Source organism: Phoca vitulina, unplaced genomic scaffold, assembly GCF_004348235.1.
Source record: "Phoca vitulina isolate PV1807 unplaced genomic scaffold, GSC_HSeal_1.0 scaffold111, whole genome shotgun sequence".
NCBI lineage: Eukaryota > Metazoa > Chordata > Mammalia > Carnivora > Phocidae > Phoca > Phoca vitulina.
In genome coordinates, this window is record NW_022589814.1 from 1,304,848 (window position 1) to 1,327,396 (window position 22,549).

A 22,549-nucleotide genomic window follows, 5' to 3' on the forward strand; every position below is an offset into this window, starting at 1 on the left:
TAAAGGGTTAGGAGGTTCAGAATTCACAAAAGTCTTTCTTTCATCTGAACTATTAACTGACTTTGGATTCTTATCCAAATGCATGGCCTCTGAATTTGCAAACTTACAGACTATATTATCAATAGCACGTTTGGTTCCAAACAGTTCTTTGAGATAGCAATATTGTTTTATTTTTATTTTCTTAATTATAAAAGATCTTATTTATTTGGGAGAGAGAGAGAGAGAGAGCACGAGCAGGGGAGAGGGACAGAGGGAAAGGGAGAAGTAGGCTCCCCCACTGAGTAGGGATCCCGACGCGGGGCTCCATCCCAGGATTCTGGGATCATGACCTGAGCCAAAGGCAGACACTTAACCGACTGAGCCACCCAAGTGCCTCTAATAATACTGTTTTAAAATGTCTTTGAAGTTTTGCTGTTTTGCAAAAAGTTCATCAGGTGTTGCTTCATGTTTATACTTGCACTGTATCTTCCCAAATACACTCAGTTAATTTTTTCAGTGTGCTCTTGCAGTATTCACTATCCCGTGTTCATGGCCACTTTAAGCAGAGATGTCCAGGAGGCATACATGACTCTGGGTTTGCCTTCATAAAGAGAAACTTTCTCCCCTAAGTTGGAATAAGTGCCAATAGATATTTCAGCTGGCTACTTTCAGACCTAGTGTCTTGATGTAGAACCATCACACAGTTTGAAATTATGTTACTTCTGTTTTGTATAATTGTTTTAAATTTCGTATTTTGTTGTCTATCAAACTTAAAAAAAAAAAAAAACTTGATGTACCCAGTAAGGCTATCTGGCTCAACCCTTCAAGATGATTTCCAACACTTATGCATTACGCTCCTCTCCCTACTCGTGCATGCTCTCTCTCTCTCTCTCTCTAATAAACAAATAACTCTTTAAAAAAAAAAAGAGGAAGAGGGGAGCCTGGGTGGCTCAGATGATTGAGCGTCTGCCTTCCGGTTGGGTCATGATCCCGGGGTCCTGGGATCGAGCTCCACGTCGGGCTCCCTGCTCAGCGGGAAGCCTGCTTCTCCCTCTCCCTCTGCTCCCCTGATCTTGCTCTCTCTCTCTCTCAAATAAACAAATAAAATCTTAAAAAAAAAAGAGGAAGAGATCCCTGTTCTCTCAGGAGGGTAAGTATTGGTTCAGAGGTGGTCATACAGAACTGTGGGAGCCTGATAAGGGGTATCTCGCCAGTGGTATCTTGGGTGTTATCTGTGGGGTAGGGTTGCCAGATTTAGCAAAGGAAAATACAGGATACCCACTCAGATATGAATTTCAGATGAGTAACAAATAATTTTAATATAAGTATGTCCCAAGTATTGCATGGTAGATACTTATACTAAAAATTATTTGTTCATCCGAATTCAAATTTAATTACTGAGCACCCTGTATCTCATCTGGCAACAGCACTACTGTGGGTGGTATTGATGAGGGAAACAAAGGCAAGAGAAATGTAGCTTAAATTAAATCTCCTTACAGCTTACATCCCACTGATAGATACCAGAAACATACAGAGCGTGACCTTACTCAAGGAACTCATGGCTGCCTTAGTGCCTTAATGTTTCCATTTTATTAAAGACTAAAATAACCTTATCTTTTAAAATTTTTATTTTATTTAAATTCAATTAATTAACATATAGTGTATTATTAGTTTCAGAGGTAGAGTTCAGTGAGTCATCAGTTGCATATAACACCCAGTGCTCATTACATCACGTGCCCTCCTTAATGCCCATCACCCAGTTACTCCATCCCTCCACCCACCACCCTTCCAGCAACCCTCAGTTTGCTTCCTATAGCTAAGAGTCTCTTATGGTTTGTCTCCCTCTCTGATTTTGCCTTATTTTATTTTCCCCCCCTTCCCCTATGATCCTCTGTTTTGTTTCTTAAATTCCACATATGAGTGAAATCATATGATAATTGTCTTTCTCTGATTGACTTATTTCGCTTAGCATAATACCCTCTAGTTCCATCCGCGTCATTGCAAATGGTAAGCCTTCTTTTTTTAAATATTGTATGTGTGTGTGTGTGTGTGTGTGTGTGTGTTTGTGTATATATATATATATACCACATCTTTATCCATTCGTCTGTTGATGGACATCTGGACTCTTTCCATAGTTTGGCTATTGTGGACTTTGCTGCTTAAACATTGGGTTGCAGGTGCCCCTTCGGATCACTATGTTTGTATCCTTTGGGTAAATATCTAGTAGTGCAATTGCTGGGTCATAGGGTATCTCTATTTTCAACTTTCTGAGGAACCTCCATACTGTTTTCCAGAGGGGCTGCACCAGCTTGCATTCCCACCAGCAGTGTAAGAGGTTTCTCCTTTCTCCACATCCTTGCCAACATTTGTTGTTTCCTGACTTGTTAATTTTAGCCATTCTGACTAGTGTGAGGTGGTATCTCATTGTGGTTTTGATTTGTATTTCCCTGATGCTGAGTGATGTGGAACATTTTTTCACGTGTCTGTTGGCCATTTGTATGTCTTCTAAAAGTAACCTTATCTTAACAGCAGCTAGCCACTCAAGGTCCTGAAAGCCTTGCTTCCAAATTCCTTCAAGACTTATGCTATCCCTAACCCCCACTAATTAAAAACTATATAATCAGTCACTCCTCACAATCCCAGTGCAGCTCTTTTTGCCCACAGGTCCTGTCCCCATGTTATAATAAAATCGCCTTTTTGCACCAAAAATTTCTCAAGAATTCTTTCTTGGCCATTCACTCACAAACCCAAAAACTTCCAAATTTCATCATCAAGTAGTGCATTGTTGCTGGAAAGTACAGTGTTATACAGACTGAAGTCAGACAGCAGGTAGCAGACTATGGAGAGCACCGAAAACAAGGGGAAACCACTGAAAGGGTTTAACACAAGGATGATAACATAATAAAATTTGAGTTTTATTTATTTTTTTATTTTTTTAAAGATTATTTATTTATTATTTATTTATTTATTTATTTGACACAGAGAGAGAGACAGCTAGAGAGGGAACACAAGAAGGGGGAGCGGGAGAGGGAGAAGCAGGCTCCCGGCTGATCAGGGAGCCTGATGCGGGGCTCGATCCCAGGACCCTGAGATCATGACCTGAGCCGAAGGCAGACGCTTAATGACTGAGCCACCCAGGCGCCCCCAAAATTTGAGTTTTAGAAAGAGGCTTCTGCTGGCTTCTTGAAGGATCCTTTTAAGTGGGATAATTGTGAGATCTGACCAGTTGCAATAGTACAGACAAGAGATTTGGGGTGGTGATAATTGGAAGCTAGGAAAGAGGAGGTGCCAGATTCAAGAAGTATGCAGGAGTTAAATCAACAGGATCTGGTAACTGATTAGAAAGAATGAAGAGGGCATCAGTCCCAAGATCTAGCTTGTGTGCCTGGAGAGATGATATTACTACCAGCTGAGATAAAGAAGTTTTAAGGGGCAATGATTGAGTTTAGTTTAGGACATGTGTTGTAGATGCCTGAGGGACATCTGGTGTAGGGGGCCAGCATATGATTGGCTACCTCATTCTGAAGTTCAGTGGAGAAGGTGAGCTGGAGGCAGAGATTGGGAAATCCTCAGCAGAGAGGCAGTATCAAAACTAAGAGACGGTTGAGCTCCCCAGAGACAGGGTGCAGAAGAAAAGGGGGTGCAGGGAGAAGACCAAAAGGAACAGTCAGGGAAGTAGGAAGAACCAGGAGAGTTAGGTGTCATGGAAACCAAGGGGAGGGGGGGTTCTAGGAAGAGGAAGTGATCAAACATGGCAAAATGCAGCCAGAAAGTTCTGATTATACCAAGGCTAAACAATGGCTGTCGATTTGGGCAATGGTAAAGTCATGATGAACTTAGGCTGGAATCACACAAGTTCATTCAGACATTAGTTGCATTTATTCAAATGGTAAACACTCAGCCAGCATGCATCCTCAGCACACTCTCAGATGCTAGCCACATTCTCATGTTCCACACACACCTTCAGAATTTAAACCATTTATTCAAATTGTGCCCCAACAGGCACACATTTGGATGCTCCCCACACTCATCATTTGGGATCCTTTATATTTTCCAATGCCACCTCGGAGTCAGCTGGAGCCAGTGCAGCTCTGTCTTTGCAGGGGTAATGGCAGGTACCTACAAGGGTTAAACGGGTTATCTTGTGGTTTTTATCTCCCAGGGGCAAAACCACCTTTGTTTTTCTCTCATCTCCTGGTAGGGTTAATACCCCCTGGGGATTGTGAGATAATGCTGGATGTTGCTGGTTCTGGTGACATGCTCCTTTGCTCACTTCTCGCCCACGTACCCCAAAAGTGATGATTATCTGTTGTGTGCAAAAGTTGGGTTTGCTCAGTTCCCTATTTTCTAATGATCTTGAGACAGAGTTGTGTACAATAAAGAGAGAGGATGCTCAATGGCACAAACACCCAAGCAAATGGGAGGGGCTGGGACCCAGAGCCCAGTGGGAAGGGCAAGGCCCAAGCAGGACCTCTCTCCTCTGAGACCCAAGGAAAGGATGGATAGTGTGGGTAGAGACATTATTGGAGGTGATGAGAGAGGAAGTGTTCACTTAATGGCCTCCATTTGCTCTAAACACAGGAGTTCTTAACCCGGGGTCCACAGCCCTTTCAGAGACGGTAGGGAGAATTCAAGCAGCCCATGGACTTGGATGGGGGGAAATTACATCTTTATTTTCACTATCATCAACACAAGGTGTAGTATGTCCTTCTAGGGGATGTAACAAACTACAATAGTATTAGCAGTACCTGTGGCTTTGTTACCAGTGGAAATCAGATTTTCATAGCATATCAGAGTTGTTACAGATCTCTTGAAAGAACATCACTATTTTGAAGTCATGGTAGTCATGAGACCTGTTGATAGAGCTTGGGATTTAATGTATAAATAAAGAAGCACATATATTACTACATTACAGATGTGTTTCTTTTTATTTTGGTAATTATATTTCTTTTGTAATCCTATTTTTATATCCTATCTAATGCATGCATTATTCTGCGAAGGGATTCCTTAGACTTCACCAGACTGCCAGAGGTTTTCACAGCCTAAAAAAGGCTAAGAGACACTGCTCTGAAGAGTAACAATAGCTAACATTTACATAGCTCTTGCTAAAGGCCAGGTACTGCTCTGAGTACCCTTTTTTCTTATATAGTCATTCACTCGTTTATTCCTAACAACTCTACAAGATAGGTGCTTTGATTATACCCATTTTATGAAAGAGGAGACTGAGGCACAATAGTTAAGTAACTTGCCCAAGGTCATTCAGCTAGTAAATGATGGAATTGAGATTCAAACCCAGGCCTTCTGGCTTCAGAGTCTGTGCTGAAAAGTGAAGAAGTTGAATTAGTAGGATGTCAAGGGACAAATGGTTGGAGGGTGCCAGCAAGAGTGGTTAAAGAGAGAAGGGGAACGAGAGAGGGTCTACACTGGCCAGAAGAAAAGTAGGAAGAGGCTGCTAGGTGGAAAGAAAATGGAAAGACCCATGGAATAACAGGGTTCAAGGAGATAAAAGAAGTGTGGAAGGGAGGAGAGCCAAAATGACTGGGACAACATGTTCAGAGTGAGAGATGGTGGTGTGTAGATGCCAGGGAAGTGAGGGAGTCATTCCAGGGCATGGCAAGGTTAATAATGTCGCCTAGACAGAAGTGGTTAAAATCAAGAGGAGGTGAAGGTCCCTGGAGTTAAGCAGATGAAGGAATCATGAAGCTGGGCCCCAATATTCTCCCAAGATTGTTTGATTGATTGACTGATTGACTGATTGATCAATTCATTCATCAGTATTGAGTGTCTAGTACATGCTAGGCAGTGCTTTGGGGATTGGGTAGCCAAGTGGTGAACCAGTAAGACAACATCCTGCCGCTGTGGGGCTTACCTTCTAGCAGGGAGAGAACTACACAACACACACATGCACGCACACACAAATAAGACTGGGTTAGACAAGGCTCAAAAGCCTTGAGGCACAATTCCATGACACAAAAGTTCTGAAAAGCATACTTTGGAGCCCAAACCCATTAGGTGACAAAACCTGACCTGAAGTAATGTGAGGCTGTCTATAGTTTTGATTCACACTCAATGTTAATAATGTTCACACTTTTCATTCTAGAAATATTAATGTTTAATTGTAAGTGATGCTCTAGACCTTTCTCAGTAGTTATGTAGTATAGAGTATATGCAGTATATAGAGTTATGTAATATAGAGTAGGTCTTCCTTTGTAAAATTAAAAAAAAAATCTGAATTCCAAAACACACCTGGCCCCAAGATTAGAAAAAAGATTACGGGTCTGTAAGTGCTATGCAGAGAATTCAAATAGGCAATATGTTGGCTCACAAATTGGCCCCTGTACATGGAGAGCATGGAGAGACCAAAGATAGAGGCAGACTGCCCCAGATTGGTAGGTGGCAGATTTAACAAGCAAGGGAATTTACATACAAGGCTTGTCTTGGACAGCTGAAAGATGAGTAGATCTCTGCACCCACCAACTGGAATCTTAAAAATTTATATAGAGGCTTTAGCTGGGTTTAGTCATGTGTTCAGTCCAGATGGTCTCAACAACATTTTACTCTCTCAAGGCTGTGTCCCTGAAATGGCTCTGGCCGTGGGAACATTGGGCAGAGCATACATTCCAAAGACAGGGGAAGGGGTGCAGAGATACCCATTGCCGGCTCCAGCGCTCAGGTCAACCAGTGGTCACCTCCTCGATAAATTCCTCCAACACAATGGGATAAGAACTAGGTGTCTACAGCTTGAGTGGTCAGGGAGAGGGAGGTGACATTTAAGCTTAGTTCTAAATGATCAAAAAACGAAAAAAAAAAGGCAGTCATGTGAACATCGGGGAGAGAGAATTCCAAGCAGAAGGAACAGCTAATGCAAAGATGAACACAAAGAGGCCATGTGGCTGGAGCATATTGGGCCCAGCCAAGAGTGCTATAAATTGCTGGGAGGACTGCATGTAGTCAGAAAGATTGTGAATCTTGTACTGAATCCTTTGATGAATATGGTATAGTGACCACGAGTGTGGTGGTTATCAACAACTAGGAGGCCCGGAGGGAAGTCTTTCTGGGTGGGAAAGCATGTGGGGAGATACTTCAGATAGAGGAAACATAAAGCTGAATGGGGCTGAAAATGTAGACTAAATTTATGGCTCGAAGACCTTGGTTTGGGGAAGAAGTCAGGGAGGAAGTCAGATTAGGTAGATTAGGTGGGCTCAAGATTCTAATCGGGATGCTGGCTGAAAGATGTTCTAGGGTGACCAAAGAGCCGGGTCTAAAATGACGGTGTCTGGTTGAGGTCCCCTCGGCAATGTGTGATTTGGGCTTTGGGATTTAAAACAGGTTTGACACAGATAGAGGACAGGAGAAAAGACTGAGCTGATGAAAGATGTTTTTGCTTCTCTGGGCTTGTGCTTCTTAAGAATGTCTGTCTCAGAATGTCTGTCTCCTAGCTTCTCTGTCTCTTAGTGGCTCTCCACATCCATGTCTCTGAGATCCTGTCTGGCATCTCTGTTCCTCTCAATCTCTTCCCTAACATATTTCTCTTTGATGGCTCTCAGAATCTCCATCTTTGGATATCTATGTCTATGTCTCAGAATCTTGTTCTCTGTCCCTTCCTTTGTCTGTGTCTGTACTATAATTATCTTTTCCCCCAACTGAACTGTGTCCTTCTGGAAGGCATGAACCTTTTCGTATTCCTCTTGGTATCCCCAGTGACCCGCACACAGCCTGGAATATAGGGGTCTCTCCCATGTTTACGCTTGAACGAAGGCTTTTTCTGAGGAGTAAGGAAAACTCTCAATCTCCTGTCCGCCTCCTCCCCGCGGAGCTGGCCGCCTGCCCAGAGATCAGCTAGAGAGTCCGGCAGAGAGCGTCGCTGGTATCGCGCTGCCGCAATCGGGTTCTCTCTCCGGGGGAAGGAACTCCGGCGGCACCTTGCGGAGGCCTCGCCCTCTCTGCCCGGGGCGCGCGCAGCCGACGCCACGCCCCGAAATCGTGCTCAGCGCCCCCCCCCCCCCCTCCCCCGCCGCCCCACGCCTCCGCCTCGGCCAATCAGCGCCCGCCCGCCCGCCCGTCCTGGCCGCGGAGAGTTCCTAGCAAGATGGCTGCGGCGTGCCGGGGAGTGAAGGTAGAGGGTGCTTCGCTCCTTCCGGCTGCTCCGCCGCGCCAACCGGGACCGCGCGGCCGTGGACCCAGGGGGAAAGAGATCGGTGCTGGGAGAAAGAGTCACACTTGTCTAGGCCCGGGAGTGCGGCGGTTGGGCTCGGGAGGTGAAGGTCAACTCTCCGCGGCTTATTGTGTGGGGGGTGACTGGATGGGCTGTCGGGGCATGAGACGCCGGAGGTCCCGTCCTGAAGGAGAGGAAACACACCTGGGTCACACCGCCGTCGCAGAAGCCTGGAGAACACAGGAGCCTCCGTCGCAGAAGCCTGGAGAACAGGCAGATGAAAGGGTGGGGGTGGTCTGCGCAGTCTACCGTTGACCGTTCCTTTCTTCACAGGGCCTGGTTGCTCTAATAACCGGAGGAGCCTCTGGTCTAGGTCTGGCCACAGCAGAGCGACTGGTGGGGCAAGGGGCCACTGCTGTGCTTCTGGACCTGCCCGACTCTGATGGGGAGGTCCAAGCCAAGAAGTTAGGGAAGAGCTGCGCCTTTGCCCCAGCTGATGTAAGTGTGGGCACGAGGTCACCGAAACCCGCCTGGGAACCCGTGGGGTCCCCTTCCCTAAGGGTGCTATCTGTGTGGACAGTGGACCCATCTCCTTGTCCCTTTTGGCCTGAGCCCTCCGTCCAGCACTGTGGGAGCACCTGCAATAAGGAATGTACAAAGCCTGGATCCCCAGCAGTGGGGATGGGAATTGGATATATCAGAATCTCCTGGAGGGGGTATGTATAGTTTGAAAATGCGTATTGTGCCCTGTAATGTTATATTTACAAAGTTGAAAAACTTCATGAAACAAATTACAGAAAGTAAAGCTTGATGAAATCATCTTAGCAGGTAGAGGTACAAAAAAGCTAGTTTATCATCATATCAGCAGTTCTTGAAACTGCTCTGGTCCACAGAAATCTGCAGGGGTATGTGAATTTATCAAAAGAGGGTATAGATTTGAAAACAGTTTTGAACACTACAGCACCTAACGTTTTCACTTTTGCCCCACTCTCGTGTTTTCTTTTGGCCTCCTCCTTGCTTACGCAGTTCTGTTGTTACTCAAAGACTGGACCTGCGCTCCCCTTGCCCAGGTTTAGTGGTGAGTGTGTGTGCTGGGAGATGAATACTTTCTCCACCTCTCCCTTTGAAGGTGACCTCAGAGAAGGATGTGCAAGCAGCCCTGACTCTAGCAAAAGAAAAATTTGGCCGTGTGGATGTGGCAGTCAACTGTGCAGGCATTGCAGTGGCCATAAAGACATACAACTTAAAGAAGAATCAGGCCCATTCCTTGGAGGACTTCCAGCGAGTTCTCAATGTAAGGCCTTGGAGGATCCCCAGGGGTGTGAGTAAAAGGTATTTGGCTGTGGGTGCCTCCAAAGCTTTTAGGGGACAAAAGGCCCTACACCATGTCTCTGCTGGTCTTTCAGGTGAATCTCCTCGGCACCTTCAACGTGATCCGCCTGGTGGCCGGTGAGATGGGCCAGAATGAGCCAGACCAGGGAGGCCAGCGTGGGGTCATCATCAACACTGCCAGCGTGGCTGCCTTTGAGGGCCAGGTGTGTGGGCGAGGGCAAGGCTTGTGCCTCCTTGGTGACTTGTTAGGGTCCTTCCACGTGTGACCTCTGCTCCTTCTCCAGGTTGGACAAGCTGCATACTCTGCTTCCAAGGGGGGCATAGTGGGCATGACCCTGCCCATTGCTCGGGATCTGGCTCCCATGGGCATCCGAGTGATGACCATTGCTCCAGGTAGAGATAGTCCCTCCCTGCCACACGTGGGATTGGGTAGGATTCATGGGCATTTGAGAGGGGAAACTATCTACCAGTTAAGCAGCAATAGCCTTCCCCCATTTCTGGGCATTGGGAAGTACCACAGGTAGAGCTAAGGTGGGGAGGGACCAGGTAAATATGAAAGGAAGGGTGGGCCTCTGATTCTGACTGTCTTGTTTAGGCCTATTTGGCACCCCGCTGCTCACCAGCCTCCCAGAAAAAGTGCGCAACTTCTTAGCCAGCCAGGTGCCCTTCCCCAGCCGACTGGGTGATCCCGCTGAGTATGCTCATCTGGTACAAGCCATCATCGAGAACCCATTCATCAATGGAGAGGTCATCCGGCTGGATGGGGCCATCCGCATGCAGCCTTGAAGGGAGAGGGCAGAGAAAACACATGCTCTTCTCTCCCTGCTTCCCTTGGAGTACTTTACTGCAGCCTGGGAGGAAGTCCCACAGCCATCTTGTAACTCTGCCCAGCAGTCACACTCTGTGCCTAATAAAGTCTCTGTTTCTCACACGGAGTGCGTAACACTGTGTGCTGGGGAAACTGGCATGGGGAAGAAAGGTGAATGGGTGAAGACTGACAGGGTCAGATGCTCTAAGCCCAGGGGTGGGGTGGGAAAGGCAGTACCTCATACCTTTTGTGTCCCATGACAGCACACAGCCTTGATTTTACTGGTAACTTTATTACCTAGGGTCAAAGGTAGGGATAGTGGGGGAAGGAGTTGGGGGAGGGGGCCTGAAGCATTCTCCTCTCTGACTCCCGGGCTTCATGAGCTTGCTGAGGGAGAAGAGAGAAATGAGCATCTTGAGCTTAGCGGCTGCTGGTGTTGAACTGTAAATAGTATTGGGCCGTAGGTTGATTGGTGTAGATTATAGAATTCAGATAATTCTGCCTGTGAAAGAAGTACAGAGGCATCAGCTGATGAGCTTTCCCTCTCTCCCTGGCCCTTCCCATCCCTCCCTTGGCATTCATCCACATTGCCACCCCCTAGAACTCACTGGGCTTTTTGCTCCTTATCCAGCTGCTGATTGAAGGAGCCCAGCCCCCTTTGAAATTCAGCACAGAGTTCCCTCTCCTGCTCTTCTAGCTCCATTGTTGCTTGGGCCAAGCAAAAGGTCTGGCTTTCCCATTTGGCATCCTGTGCTTGGTCAGCCTGGCGCTGTGCCTCCTTTTCATGGTATTGCACCTCCTGGACTTTCCTGATGTCAGCTCTCTGCTCTGGAGTCATGCCCTTCCAACAATAGGGCAGGACCCGGTGGGGAGCCACAGGGTGCTGGGCAACCTGGGGGTTCTCCGTCAGTAGGTCACTCGTGATCTGGTTCTGGATCTCCATGAGGTTGGCCTCCTGTTCATGCTGCCACTCACGGCGCTGTCGCTCAGCCAGTTCAGCTGCCTGGTGGGGCCCCCGAATATGAGCATTTGGGTACCCAACTTCAGGGAGCTCTCAGTCACAGGGGAGGGGAAGACATGGCCCTACTCTCCTCCATCTCTGGGAGAGAAGGACCAGCTCTTGCCTGGCCTTTGAATGACCTAACATAGGGGCAGGGGTGGAATGGACAGGGACCTTCCCTGCCCTCTGGAAACCCTTAGACTGAGAGGCTGGGGAAGGGAGGGTGGTGTTCTGCTCTCAGGTCAGCCTCAGTCTGGATATGGGGAAGAGCATCTTCTGCCCTAAGAGGGGCCTTAGGTGAAAGGGGATGTCCTCAGGTAGATGAGAGGGCCGGTGTTGCTTCAGGAAAGGTTGTGTGGGCGAAGACATGGCTAAGTTCCCCAGGACTTTGCTCAAGGGGTTGGGGAGAGCCCGGTGCACTGAATGGTCCAAGCCATACCTGAGCTTTGTTGGCATTGGCCGTGGCAGACATCATGGCCACGCGACAGGACTCCTCTAGCTTGGCCAGTTGGGCGGCCTGCATGTCCATGGCTAGGCGCAGCTGGTCATTGAGCATATCTGCGCAGAGAAATATGGCCAGGGCACTATACTGGCCTGCCCCGTTCCTGGTTCACTCATTCAGCCATTTGTTCAACAAGCTTGGTGGATGTGTGGATGTGTATGCTTGGGAGGGGAATGTCCTAACTGTAGGGATGTGGAAGGAGTTACTCTTTGAGGCTTAGGGATAGCCAAAGTAGCAGCAACAAGGATTTCTCAAGTGCCTAAGTGAAAGCTGCAGGGAGATGGATCAAACATAGATCATACCACCATGGTAAGGGCAATGACAGAGGTGTATACAGGGCATTATGAGAGCTTTGGGTGGTGGGTGAGAGGAAGGCTTCCAGGAGGAGGTGATCCTCGAAATGCGAATTGCATATAGAAAGAAAGAGCAAAAGGCATGCCAAGCCATGTTTTAGTCTAGCCACACTGGTCTTGCTGTTTCTAGATCATGCCAGATACTCCTGCCTCAGGGATTTGTAATAGACGTTATTCTTGGCTCCTGCTCTCTTGCTTCTCCCAGGTCTTGCTCAAATATTGCCACCTCGGTGAGGCCTTCCCTGTCTCTCCTACCTCAAATTGCAACCTCCTGTCCCCAACATTTATCCCCCTTCCCTGATTTATATTTCTCCCTACCATTTGTCACCATACTCTACATTTCACTGATGTTGTCTATTGCCTGTCTCTCTCCTCACTAGGAAGTAGCCTTGTTGAGGGCAGGGATTTTTTTTTTTAAGATTTTATTTATTCATTTGAGACACAGAGATACAGAGAGAGAGACAGCATGAGCAGGGGGAGAGGCAGAGGCAGAGGGAGAAGCAGGCTCCCCGCTGAGCTAGGAGCCAGATGTGGGGCTCGATCCCAGGACCCTGAGATCATGACCTGAGTGGAAGGCAGACGCTTAACCATCTGAGCCACCCAGGCGCCCCGAGGGCAGGGATTTTGTCTGTTTTATTCACTCCCATGCCCAGAACCTAGATCCGAGCCTGGCACATAGTAGGGGCTCAATAAATATTTGTCAAATGAATAAAGGAAACCAAGAAACAGTATGGCCTGTATCTGAAACTACAAATAGTATGCTCTTGCTGGAGCATAAAATGCAAGGGACTAGGGAGCTTTGCAGGGGCCAGACTAAAGGCCAGAAACTTGCCTCGAAGGTGGTGGGGAACATGGAAGGATCTTAAGCAAGGGGGCGACACAATCAGATTTGTATCTTAGAAAGCTCCTCCTGGGGGCCAGTATAGAATACAGTCAGACTGGTGGGAGACAGTGGAGGTAGGGGAGCCATCTTGGAGGGCTCAAAGCAGGCCCAATATATAGAAGGGTTACATCAGCAGTACGTGATGAGAGTAAAGGAGGGGGGCAGATTTGGATGTTTCCCAGGGTCCTGGCTCAGATGACTGGGTGCATGGTGTGGCCACCACTGGAAGTAGAAGATACAGAATGAAGAGCAGGCTAGGGAACATGGATGAATTGTTTAGGAAGGCTGAGTTGAAGGTGGTCAGCAGGCATCTGGATATCTGATTCTGCGGGTAGAGAGTCCTCAGCACAGAGATGGTGACATGGCAGCTGAAACCAGAATGAGGGCCGAGGGCACCTGAGGTAAGTATGCAGGGGAGGGAAAGCAGTGTGCCAGGGACCAAGTCTCAAGAAAGAAAGGTGTAATGGAAAAGGAGCCCACAAAGGGCAGACACAGAGGGAATGGTCAGAGAGCTAAGAGCAGAATGTACTAGTACAGAAGCCAAGGAAGAGAGAAGCTCAAGAAGGATGTGATCAGAGTCAAGTGGAGCAAGAAAGGTCCAGTCGAGGAAAGACTAGATAGAGCCTCTTGTACTTGATAACACAAAGGCATTGTGGTTTTAGTAAGAGTAGTGTCAGTGAAGTTGGGTGGGGAGAGAGGAGATCTCCCAGGGGGTTGAGGTGTGACTGGAGAGGAAGAAAAGACAGCAAGCGGAAGCAGATTTTTCAAGTATGGCTGTAAAGGAAGACAGCTAGCTCGCAGCACCTAGAGGAATCACAGGGCGGAGGGAGGCTTTAGTTTTTTTAAGAGGGGTTAGACTGGGGTGCCTGGGTGGCTCAGTCGTTAAGCGTCTGCCTTCGGCTCAGGTCATGATCCCAGGGTCCTGGGATCGAGCCCCTCATTGGGCTCCCCGCTCAGTGGTGAGCCTGCTTCTCCCTCTGCCGCTGCCCCTGCTTGTGTTCCCTCTCTTGCTGTGTCTCTCTCTGTCAAATAAATAAAATCTTTAAAAAGAAAAAAAAAGAGGGGTTAGACGTAAGCAGGTTTACAGCAGGCACAGAAGGAATCAGTGGAAGGGGAAATGTTGAAAACACAGGGCAGGGGATACCTGAGAGAGCACAGCCTGGGGGCGGATGGAGGGAGCGGCAGGGGTAATGGGGGTCCCCTAAACACAGGCTTAAGGCTTGGCTTTGAGGAGGTACAAGGACACGGACCTCAGAGGCTGGAGGGTGGCAGGGGCTAGGGAGGATGGATAGGGGTGCGTGGTTTCATTTCATTCGGCACGGCAACCCGGAGAGGAAAGAGCAGCACCATTTTTCAGGTGGGGACAATAAGAGGTCTGGAGGTGAAGTAAAAATGCCCAAGGTTAATAGTCAGCAAGTAGTTGGTTGGGAATTGAAGCCAGGTCCCTTGAGGGATCAGCCCACGCTCTTTTCATTACACTGCGTGCACGCTCCCTTGGTATTCTGCTGTCCCTGTTGCCTGGCTCTGCCTTCTCATACACCCGCCTGCTGCTGGCCCTGTGGTGCCTCTGCAACCGCTCTGACAAGAATCACCAGAGACTCCAAAATTTCAAAATCCAATAGACAGGTTTCTGTTCCTACCTAAATTTCGCCAGAGCATTTGCCATGATTGATGGCTCCCTCTCTGAAACGCCTCCCTTGACCTCTGGTCCTGCTTTCTCATGGTGACCAAGAGAAGGCAAGTCTGGTGGCGTGGCCGAGTGTGGGCCATGGGGCCAGCTTGCCCGAGTCCACTTCCCGCCTCCGTCCCCCACTAGCTGCATGCCTGGGCAAATTATTTCACATCTCTGTTCTTCAATTTCCTCCACTGAAAATGGGGATAATACCAGTGCTTGCCTTATGGAGTGGCTGGGAGGATGGCATGAGTCATGATGTGGTAGCAAGCTTAGCACAGTGTCTGATACACAGCAAGTGCCCAAGAAAGGTTAGCTATTATTATTTTATGCATCTTTTATCCTACCTCCCTGATCCCTTTATTGTGAGCTCCTTTTCCTCTACTCATTCATTCACGCAAGATACATTTACTGAGCATCTACCATGTTATCAGGCAGTGTGTAAGTCACCGGAGTTGTAATAGTAAGACAGCTCCGACCTTTGTCCTCACAGAGTGTACTATTTGCTCACCCTTTCCCCAGGCTCCATCCAGGCTTAGCATTCTGTTCCTTTGCAAACCCTTCCCCTGCTTCGGGCCTCCAGATCTCTCCCTGCAGCCCAGACCAGCTCTATGCCACCGTAGGATCATATAGATAGATGGCTGCCTGTTGGCTGCCTCCTCGTGGCTGCAATAGTCTTCTATCTTATCTCCTTGCTTATCTCCTTCTATCTTATCTCCTATTTCCTATCACTCTTCCCCTCACTGGGTCTACTTCAGCTACTCTGGCCCCACTGCCATTCCTCAAACATTCCAGACACCCTCTCTCTTATGGGCCTTTGTACTAGCTACCTCCTCTACTTGGGACAGCTCTTCCCTCGATTGTTTGCATTGCATTGCTTACTCCCTTGTCTTCAGATCTGTATTCAAAGGTTACCTCAGTGAGGTTTTCCTTATTTAAAATGGCAGCTGTGCACCCCTCTCCCAAAGTCCCCACGTCCTCCCTTTTGTGCTTTATTTTTCTCCCTAGCAACTACCTTAACCACCTTATACAGTTGACCCTTGAACAATGCGGGGCTTAGGCAACCAAATCTTTAAAAAAAATAAAAAAAGAAAAGAAGGGGCGCCTGGGTGGCTCAGTCGGTTAAGCGTCTGCCTTCGGCTCAGGTCATGATCTCAGGGTCCTGGGATTGAGCCCCGCATCGGGATCCCTGCTCAGCAGGAAGCCTGCTTCTCCCCCTCCCACGCCCCCTGTTTGTGTTCCCTCTCTTGCTGTCTCTCTCTCTCTGTCAAATAAATAAACAAAATCTTAAAAAAAAAAAAAAGAAAAGAAAAGAAGACCATAGGGGAGAGAAAATACGTTTATAGTATTGTATTTATTTTTAAAAATCCACATATAAGCAGACCTGTGCAGTTCAAACCCGTGTTGTTCAAAGGTTCACTGTATATTTTACTATTTTATCTTGTTTATTGTCTGTTCCCATTAGAGTGTGAACTCCATGACAGCAAGGATTTTTCTATTTTGTTCACTGTGCCAGGCACAAAATAGGTGGCTTAATATATGCTGAATATTGAAATGGTCTTGTCACTCTGCTTAAAACCCTTAAATGGTTAACGACTGCCTACGCGATAAAGTCACAATTCCTTAGTTTGGTGTAGAAAATTCTTGCACGTTTTCTCTTCCTCCAACCCCTCAACCCTAGGCTGCACTAACACTAAACTGTTCATGCATCCTAAACCCTTGGACTATTCACAGCCCCAGTTCTCTACCTCTTGCTGCCCCCTCTGCCTAGAATGACCTCTTCTTGACCCTCTCCCTGACTTGGAAAAATTGTACCCAACTTTCCAATATTGATTCCTAACAGCTGACTTGTGCCACCCCCCCATCCTGCTTCCCTTTCCTTGTGAGAGTTGACCAATCCCATATTGATGTTCCCTCCGTGTCCTATAAACACTTCTGTCACAGTACCCATCACAGCACCTACCAGTGTTAAAGCGTAAGTATTTGCTGATGAATGACTTGTGCATTTATCTTTTCCTCTTTTCCTAAACTGATTTTCTAGAAGGGACATGGTCCGTGAGATCATGGAGGTCATGGTCGCGTATAGTGTCACAGTAAGAGTAGCTACTGGTTACTGAGCACTGATGTTTGTGCTTTACATACAGTATCTCATTTCAGTCTCATTCGAGCTCTTCGTGGCATGGATTATTATCCCCATTTTAAAGATGAGGAAGCTGAAGCGCTGAGAAGAAAATTCATTTGCCCAAACCAGGTGGTAAGTGGCAGAGCCGACAGGTCTGTCTTCACTATGCTGCCTCCACATAATGGAGTTCCAGGCTGATTGGGTACCAATGGCTATACTGTCAGTTACTGAAGGAGGTCAGGGAGTTTGGGGTCTGCTCAGTCTAACCTTTCAGCATCAGCTCTGTGGGTAACTGGACCTCCCCACTCCCTGGGTGCTGTACCTGGCTCAGAGCAACTCCCCACCAGGCCTTGGGTCTCAGCCTGGAGGGCGCAGCTACTTACCTGTACACTTCTCATCAGCCCTGACTTGACGTTGCTCCTGCAGCTGCCTCTCCAGGCCGTATCTGAACTGCTCCTGCTGCATTTTCAGGTACGTGGCCCTCTCCAGGTCCTCCCCAGCAAAGCACTGCAGGCTGGCTGGGCCACAGGGGGGATCTCTGTGGCCAAGACGGGCTGGAAACTCCATCCAGAGTTGGCTAGGATTCCAAAGGTCAAACTCTGGGCAGTTCTTGAGCTGCTGCTTTTGCTCCCGAAATTTTTGGAGTTTCTTGGCCAGCCGACGTGTCCGTTCTGCCTGTTCCTTCTCTAGCATCTGGGCTACCAGATCATACTGCTTCTGGTAGGTACCTGGGGGTGGTGGGCAGGGACATGGAGAAGGCCCCATGGGAGAGACAGAGCCCACTCAGCATGGCCTCTGCTCCCAAGGCCCATCGGGTTTGTCCCACCACACCCCAGGCCTCAGGCGCCACTCCAAGGCAGAACTGCCCTACCTCAGCCCACTCAGGCCCTTACACTATCCTTCTTGGCTTGCCCTTAGCCTTGAGCTTTTACCATAAGCTGCCTCCTCGCTCTGTTCTGTTGCCTCTCGAAGCTTTCGCTCTTCCACTTGGCTGTTGAGGGCTTTGACATCCACCTGATCCCAAAGAAATGAGCTAAATCAGGGTAGGGGACCAACAGTGGGCCTTGAATGCTCTAATACAAACTGCTCAGAATTTACCCTCTTCAGAATCCTCCTATAGATCCTCAGTACCTACTGGATAAGGGTCTACCATCTGAACATGGTTTGTAAGCCCCTCACTGGTCTAGCCTCTGCCTCCTTCTCCATCCTTATCTCAGTACCTCCTTCCTCTGCCCCACCCTCAGAGCTCTGTGCTTACGGTTCCCTGTGACATCTGAGGCTGTTTGGAACAAAGAGCCTTTGCTCCAGCTGCTCCCTCCCCTTGGAACTCTCTTACTTCCTCTCTTTACCCAAATTCCTATTCATCCTTCAAGACCAGCTCAGGCCTCACCTTCCTGATTCCTTAGGCAGGTGCTACTCCCACAGAATCTAGGACCCACTGTCCACATTATATTGAAGTTTGCCTCTGTCGATGATCTCCTCCACCAGACTGTGAGCCCATTAAGGGAGGAGACTGGGCCTTAGTCAGCTTTGTACCCTACTGCCCAACCTAGTTCTTGGCCCGGACCAGACCCTGAGGAAACACTTGCCAACCGGATCTCAATCACACCACACATCTCTCAGCCAACTACTTAACTTGGGTCAGGCACTGAGCCACCACCATATTTTAATATTCACTTTCACACTTCATTTAGCTTCATTTTACTGAGAAGGAGCCTGGAGCTCAGAGAAGATAGGTGACTCATTCAAAGCCACACATCTAGTAAACAGCAGACCTGGCCCTTGAGCATAGGTATGAGGTCTTTTCCAGAATACCATGCTGCATTCCGCGACCCCCCCCCCCATATCCACCTACCCAGCAATCTATTTTTTTCTTAAACTATCAATATTTTCTGTTTATTTTTTATTGTAATTCCTTTAAAGCATTTCAAGAGAGTGTAAAAGGGAATACAGTTTAGTGAAGAGTAAGTCCCTCCCATCTCTGTCACTCAGCCTGGTTAACAGTTTCTTATGTAGCCTTCCGGACAGCATTTAGGCATACACAATACCAAATATTCTTCAGACTTCTTTTGGCTCCATGTTACCTGTCTCTTGAGAACCAGGCCACTCAGCCCAGAGCTGACTGGAGGAGAGTCACTGTCACTGGCTCCTCTTCCCCCAGTCTCTTCCCCTGCACCCCCAGCCCACTTCCTTCCCTCACCCGGGAGTGGATGCCTTCTCTCTCTCTCCTTCCTTTCCAGCTGGAGGGCCTGCTTAAATCAATGAAGGCCGTAACAGACACTGCTACATTCCTCTGTGGGTGCAGGAGTGAGGTGACCCCTGGTCCCAAGAAAGTCCCCATTGCCTACTCACCCCCATGACTCGGGTCTGCACATTGAAGAATCGGCTCTGTCGCTCTTTTTCTCGATTTCTTCTAGCCTCGATGGCTGCCACCTCCTTGGGATCTGCTGACAGGTCTACCTTATACATCTGGAGCAAGTGTGGGGTGGAATGGCCAATCAGTGCTGACTACCATCCTTGACTACACCCCCACCCCTCTTCCTTTCTTCCTACAGCACCAATAACACCAGTTATTGATTCCTACTGATTTTACCTCCTGATATATTTCATACCTGTGCCCTACATCTATGCTGTCACCACCCTAATTCAGGCCTCACAATCAGGTGCCAGACAGTATCCTCAGGAGCCTCAGTGGCCTCCCTCGCTCCAGTGTTACCCTCTCTACTCTTTTCTCTGCACTAGCTACCAGAGTGATCTTTCTGAAAGCAAATCTGACCATGGCACACCTCAGCTTAAAAGCTTTAAAAGCAACAGGGCACCTGGCTGGCTCAGTCAGTGGAGCATGTGACTCTTGATCCCAGGGTTGTACGTTCAAGCTCCACGTTGGGTGTAGAGATCCCTTAAAAATAAAAAAATCTTAAAAAAAAAAAAACCTTTAAAAGCAGCATTAGGGGTACCTGGGTGACTCAGTTGGTTAACCTCAGGTCATGATCCCGCCAGCGTCGGGCTCCCTGCTCAGCAGGGAGTCTGCTTCTCCCTCTCCCTCTGCCCCCCAGCCCCGGTCATGCTCTCTCTCTCAAATAAATAAATAAAATCTTTAAAAAATAAATAAAAGCTTTAAAGCAAATGGCTCCCCAGTGTTTACAAGATAAAGTCTAACCCCCTTTGCCAGATTTATAAAAGTCTTCATGATCTGACCCTTGCTCATCTTTCCAAGTCTCATGCTCATTTACAACTCTCCTCCCTTCATGTTATGCTCTATTCAGTTTTCCCCATTTCAGTAAATGGCACCACTATTTCCCTTTTTATTTGTTACTTATTCTCTAGTCACGTGAAAGGCTAGAGGGCTTACATTCGCCTGTGTTCTTTCATATTTTGGGAAGCCCACTTTTGGCAACTGTGGCCAAAACCACAGCCAAAAACACTTTTGCAAACATAAATCTGATCATGTCTCTCACCTGCTTAAAATCCTCCACTGGCTTCCCACTGCACTTAGAATCAGATCCAAACTCCTTACCATGGGTTTCAAGATCCGGCTCCCGCACACCTTTCCAATTCATCCCACATCACAGTCTCCCTCACTTACAGTCCTCCAGGCACACTCGCCTCCTCTCAAGTCCTTCAACACAACTATTCCCATCTCAGGGCCTTTGTACATGGCATTTCTTTGTTCAGAATACCATTCCTCAACTCCTCCTATAGCTAGTTCCAATCCTTTATTTATTTATCCTTTTTTAAAGTTTAAATTCAATTAACATATAATGTATTATTGGTTTCAGAGGTAGAGCTCAGTGATTCGTCAGTCATATATAACACCCAGTGCTCATTACATCAGGTGCCCTCGTTAATGTCCATCACCCAGTTACCCTATCCCCCCAACCCCCTGATCCTTTTTTTAAAAAACCATTTTGTGACTGAAATATTTGATGTATACAGCAGAATATATATAACCCACATGCAAGTGAAGAAGCATGATAAAAGAGACCCATGAACCAACTCCCCAACTTAAGAAATAGAACTTGATCAATATTATTAAAGTGTCTTACGTCTCTTCTCCCTCATCCTTACCCTAAGAGATAACCACTGTGCAAATGTGAACAGAGGCATTAATATACTGTGTATGAACTAAGGGTTGCTGGAGGGGAGGGAGGTAAGAGGATGGGTAAAAATGTCTAGAATTTTGCCTTTCTCATTTAAGTTTTTAATCCATTTGGAATTGCACTTTATATACAGTGTGAGAGGTAGGGACCCAATCTGATTTTTTTCCAAGTTCCATCTCATCTTTTTAAATGGAACACTAGTTCCTGTCAATTATATGAGATTGCTGTCCTTTGGTCATTTTGTCCCCCTAGCCTGATTGTGACTGTTTTTCCCAGTTGAATTCATTTGTGGTTCCTCTACTAGATTCCATCAACCAAGCTTTCTCACTTTCCTGGACTTGTAATAAGACTTTTAGACTCTTCCCAGCCTCCAGATGTCATTTTAAAAGTGGTTTCAGGAATGGTTATGGCAACCACCAGACCCTTTCCATGTCTAAGTCTAAGCACTAACCCCAGCCAACTCATTCCATTTGTCACCACAATGTAAGGTCACTGAAGGGGAAGATTTGGCAGATATTTTAAGCTTCTTGGATTGCTAAGGCCATGACCTTGTAATGAGTAGGTGGTATAAGGTGATAGGGGGATGAAAGTATGAAGGAGAAGGATAGAAAATTCGGGGAACAGAGAGGGGAAAGGGACAGAGGGGGCAGAGTGGGGTGGGGGAGGCAGAAAAGGAAAGGGGAAGGAGGGCAACAGGGTAGTAGACAGGAATGGAGGACCGACAGCAAGAGAAGGGGAAGGAGGAAAGCAAGGGAGGGGGCCAGAGGGGGATGGAGAGGAGGAAATGGGGTGGGGATGAAGCACGAGGAGAGATAGATAAAATGGGGAGAAAGGAAGGAGAATAGAGGTGGAGAGCAGTGGCTTAGGGACCCTGACTCCCGGGGGTTCACACAAAATACCTTTCTTAGCAAAGAGTGTCAATTTTGAAGCTCCCAGGTTGGGTTTAGGTTCAAGTGGCCAACAAGTGGCTCAGGTCCAAGACTATTCTTAAACTACAGCAACAGTCTCTGGACTCTGCTTGGAGAAAGAGGAGGGAGGCAGGGGATAGAGGCAGTACCTCTGGCCATAGCTTTCCCTAGCTCGTGACCCTGTCGCTCCAGAGTACCCTCATCTCCCTTCAAACTCCATCCCCCTTTTCACCCCAGCCCCCCTCCCACCCCACCCCATCCCTACCCCCATTCCACTGCACTTCCAACCCTACTTCACCCTCAGCTTAGTCTGAGCTCCCCTAACACCAAATCCTCCGGCCGGCCCCTCCTTCCCGTCCAGCCCTCACTCCCTGGGGTCCTTCCAATCCCCGAGCCTGTTCTTGTTTGAGCCTTCCAGCAGGCTAGGCTAAAGCCGCAGCCAAGCTCCCACCTTTCTCTTGCCCTGGAGGGCATAGCCCTGCTGTGACTTGTTTCAGCAAGCGTGGACTCGCGTCCCGCCTGCTTCCTCAGATCCCAAATGCTGCTGCGCTCTTCTACGATTCAGCAGGCAGGGTCAGCGGTTTGCGTTGCCACGCAACAAGAAAGGGGGGCGGGACCCAAACTCCTGTTTTAAGCTCGCGCCCAGGCAACGGATTAACAAAACTTCCACGACACGCCCCTGGTTCCGCTCTCACCGGAAGCCAGAAATCCCGTTAGGCCTGGACTTATTCTCGC

General features: G+C 47.9%; 2 protein-coding genes across 2 annotated transcripts; one reads left to right on the plus strand and one right to left on the minus strand.

The window, feature by feature from the left end:
* The first annotated feature begins 8,032 nt into the window (after positions 1-8,032).
* Positions 8,033-10,395, plus strand: HSD17B10 (hydroxysteroid 17-beta dehydrogenase 10). Its single transcript, XM_032398190.1, has 6 exons — positions 8,033-8,095; positions 8,468-8,632; positions 9,264-9,428; positions 9,541-9,669; positions 9,751-9,859; positions 10,062-10,395. The coding sequence occupies exons 1-6, from the start codon at positions 8,069-8,071 to the stop codon at positions 10,250-10,252; spliced, it is 786 nt and encodes a 261-aa protein (XP_032254081.1). The 5' UTR covers positions 8,033-8,068; the 3' UTR covers positions 10,253-10,395.
* A 153-nt stretch (positions 10,396-10,548) lies between these two features.
* Positions 10,549-22,496, minus strand: RIBC1 (RIB43A domain with coiled-coils 1). Its single transcript, XM_032398194.1, has 7 exons — positions 22,266-22,496; positions 19,159-19,275; positions 17,739-17,820; positions 17,190-17,534; positions 11,714-11,832; positions 10,883-11,277; positions 10,549-10,776 (listed from the first exon to the last, which is right to left on the minus strand). The coding sequence occupies exons 2-7, from the start codon at positions 19,273-19,275 to the stop codon at positions 10,695-10,697; spliced, it is 1,140 nt and encodes a 379-aa protein (XP_032254085.1). The 5' UTR covers positions 22,266-22,496; the 3' UTR covers positions 10,549-10,694.
* Positions 22,497-22,549: the final 53 nt, after the last annotated feature.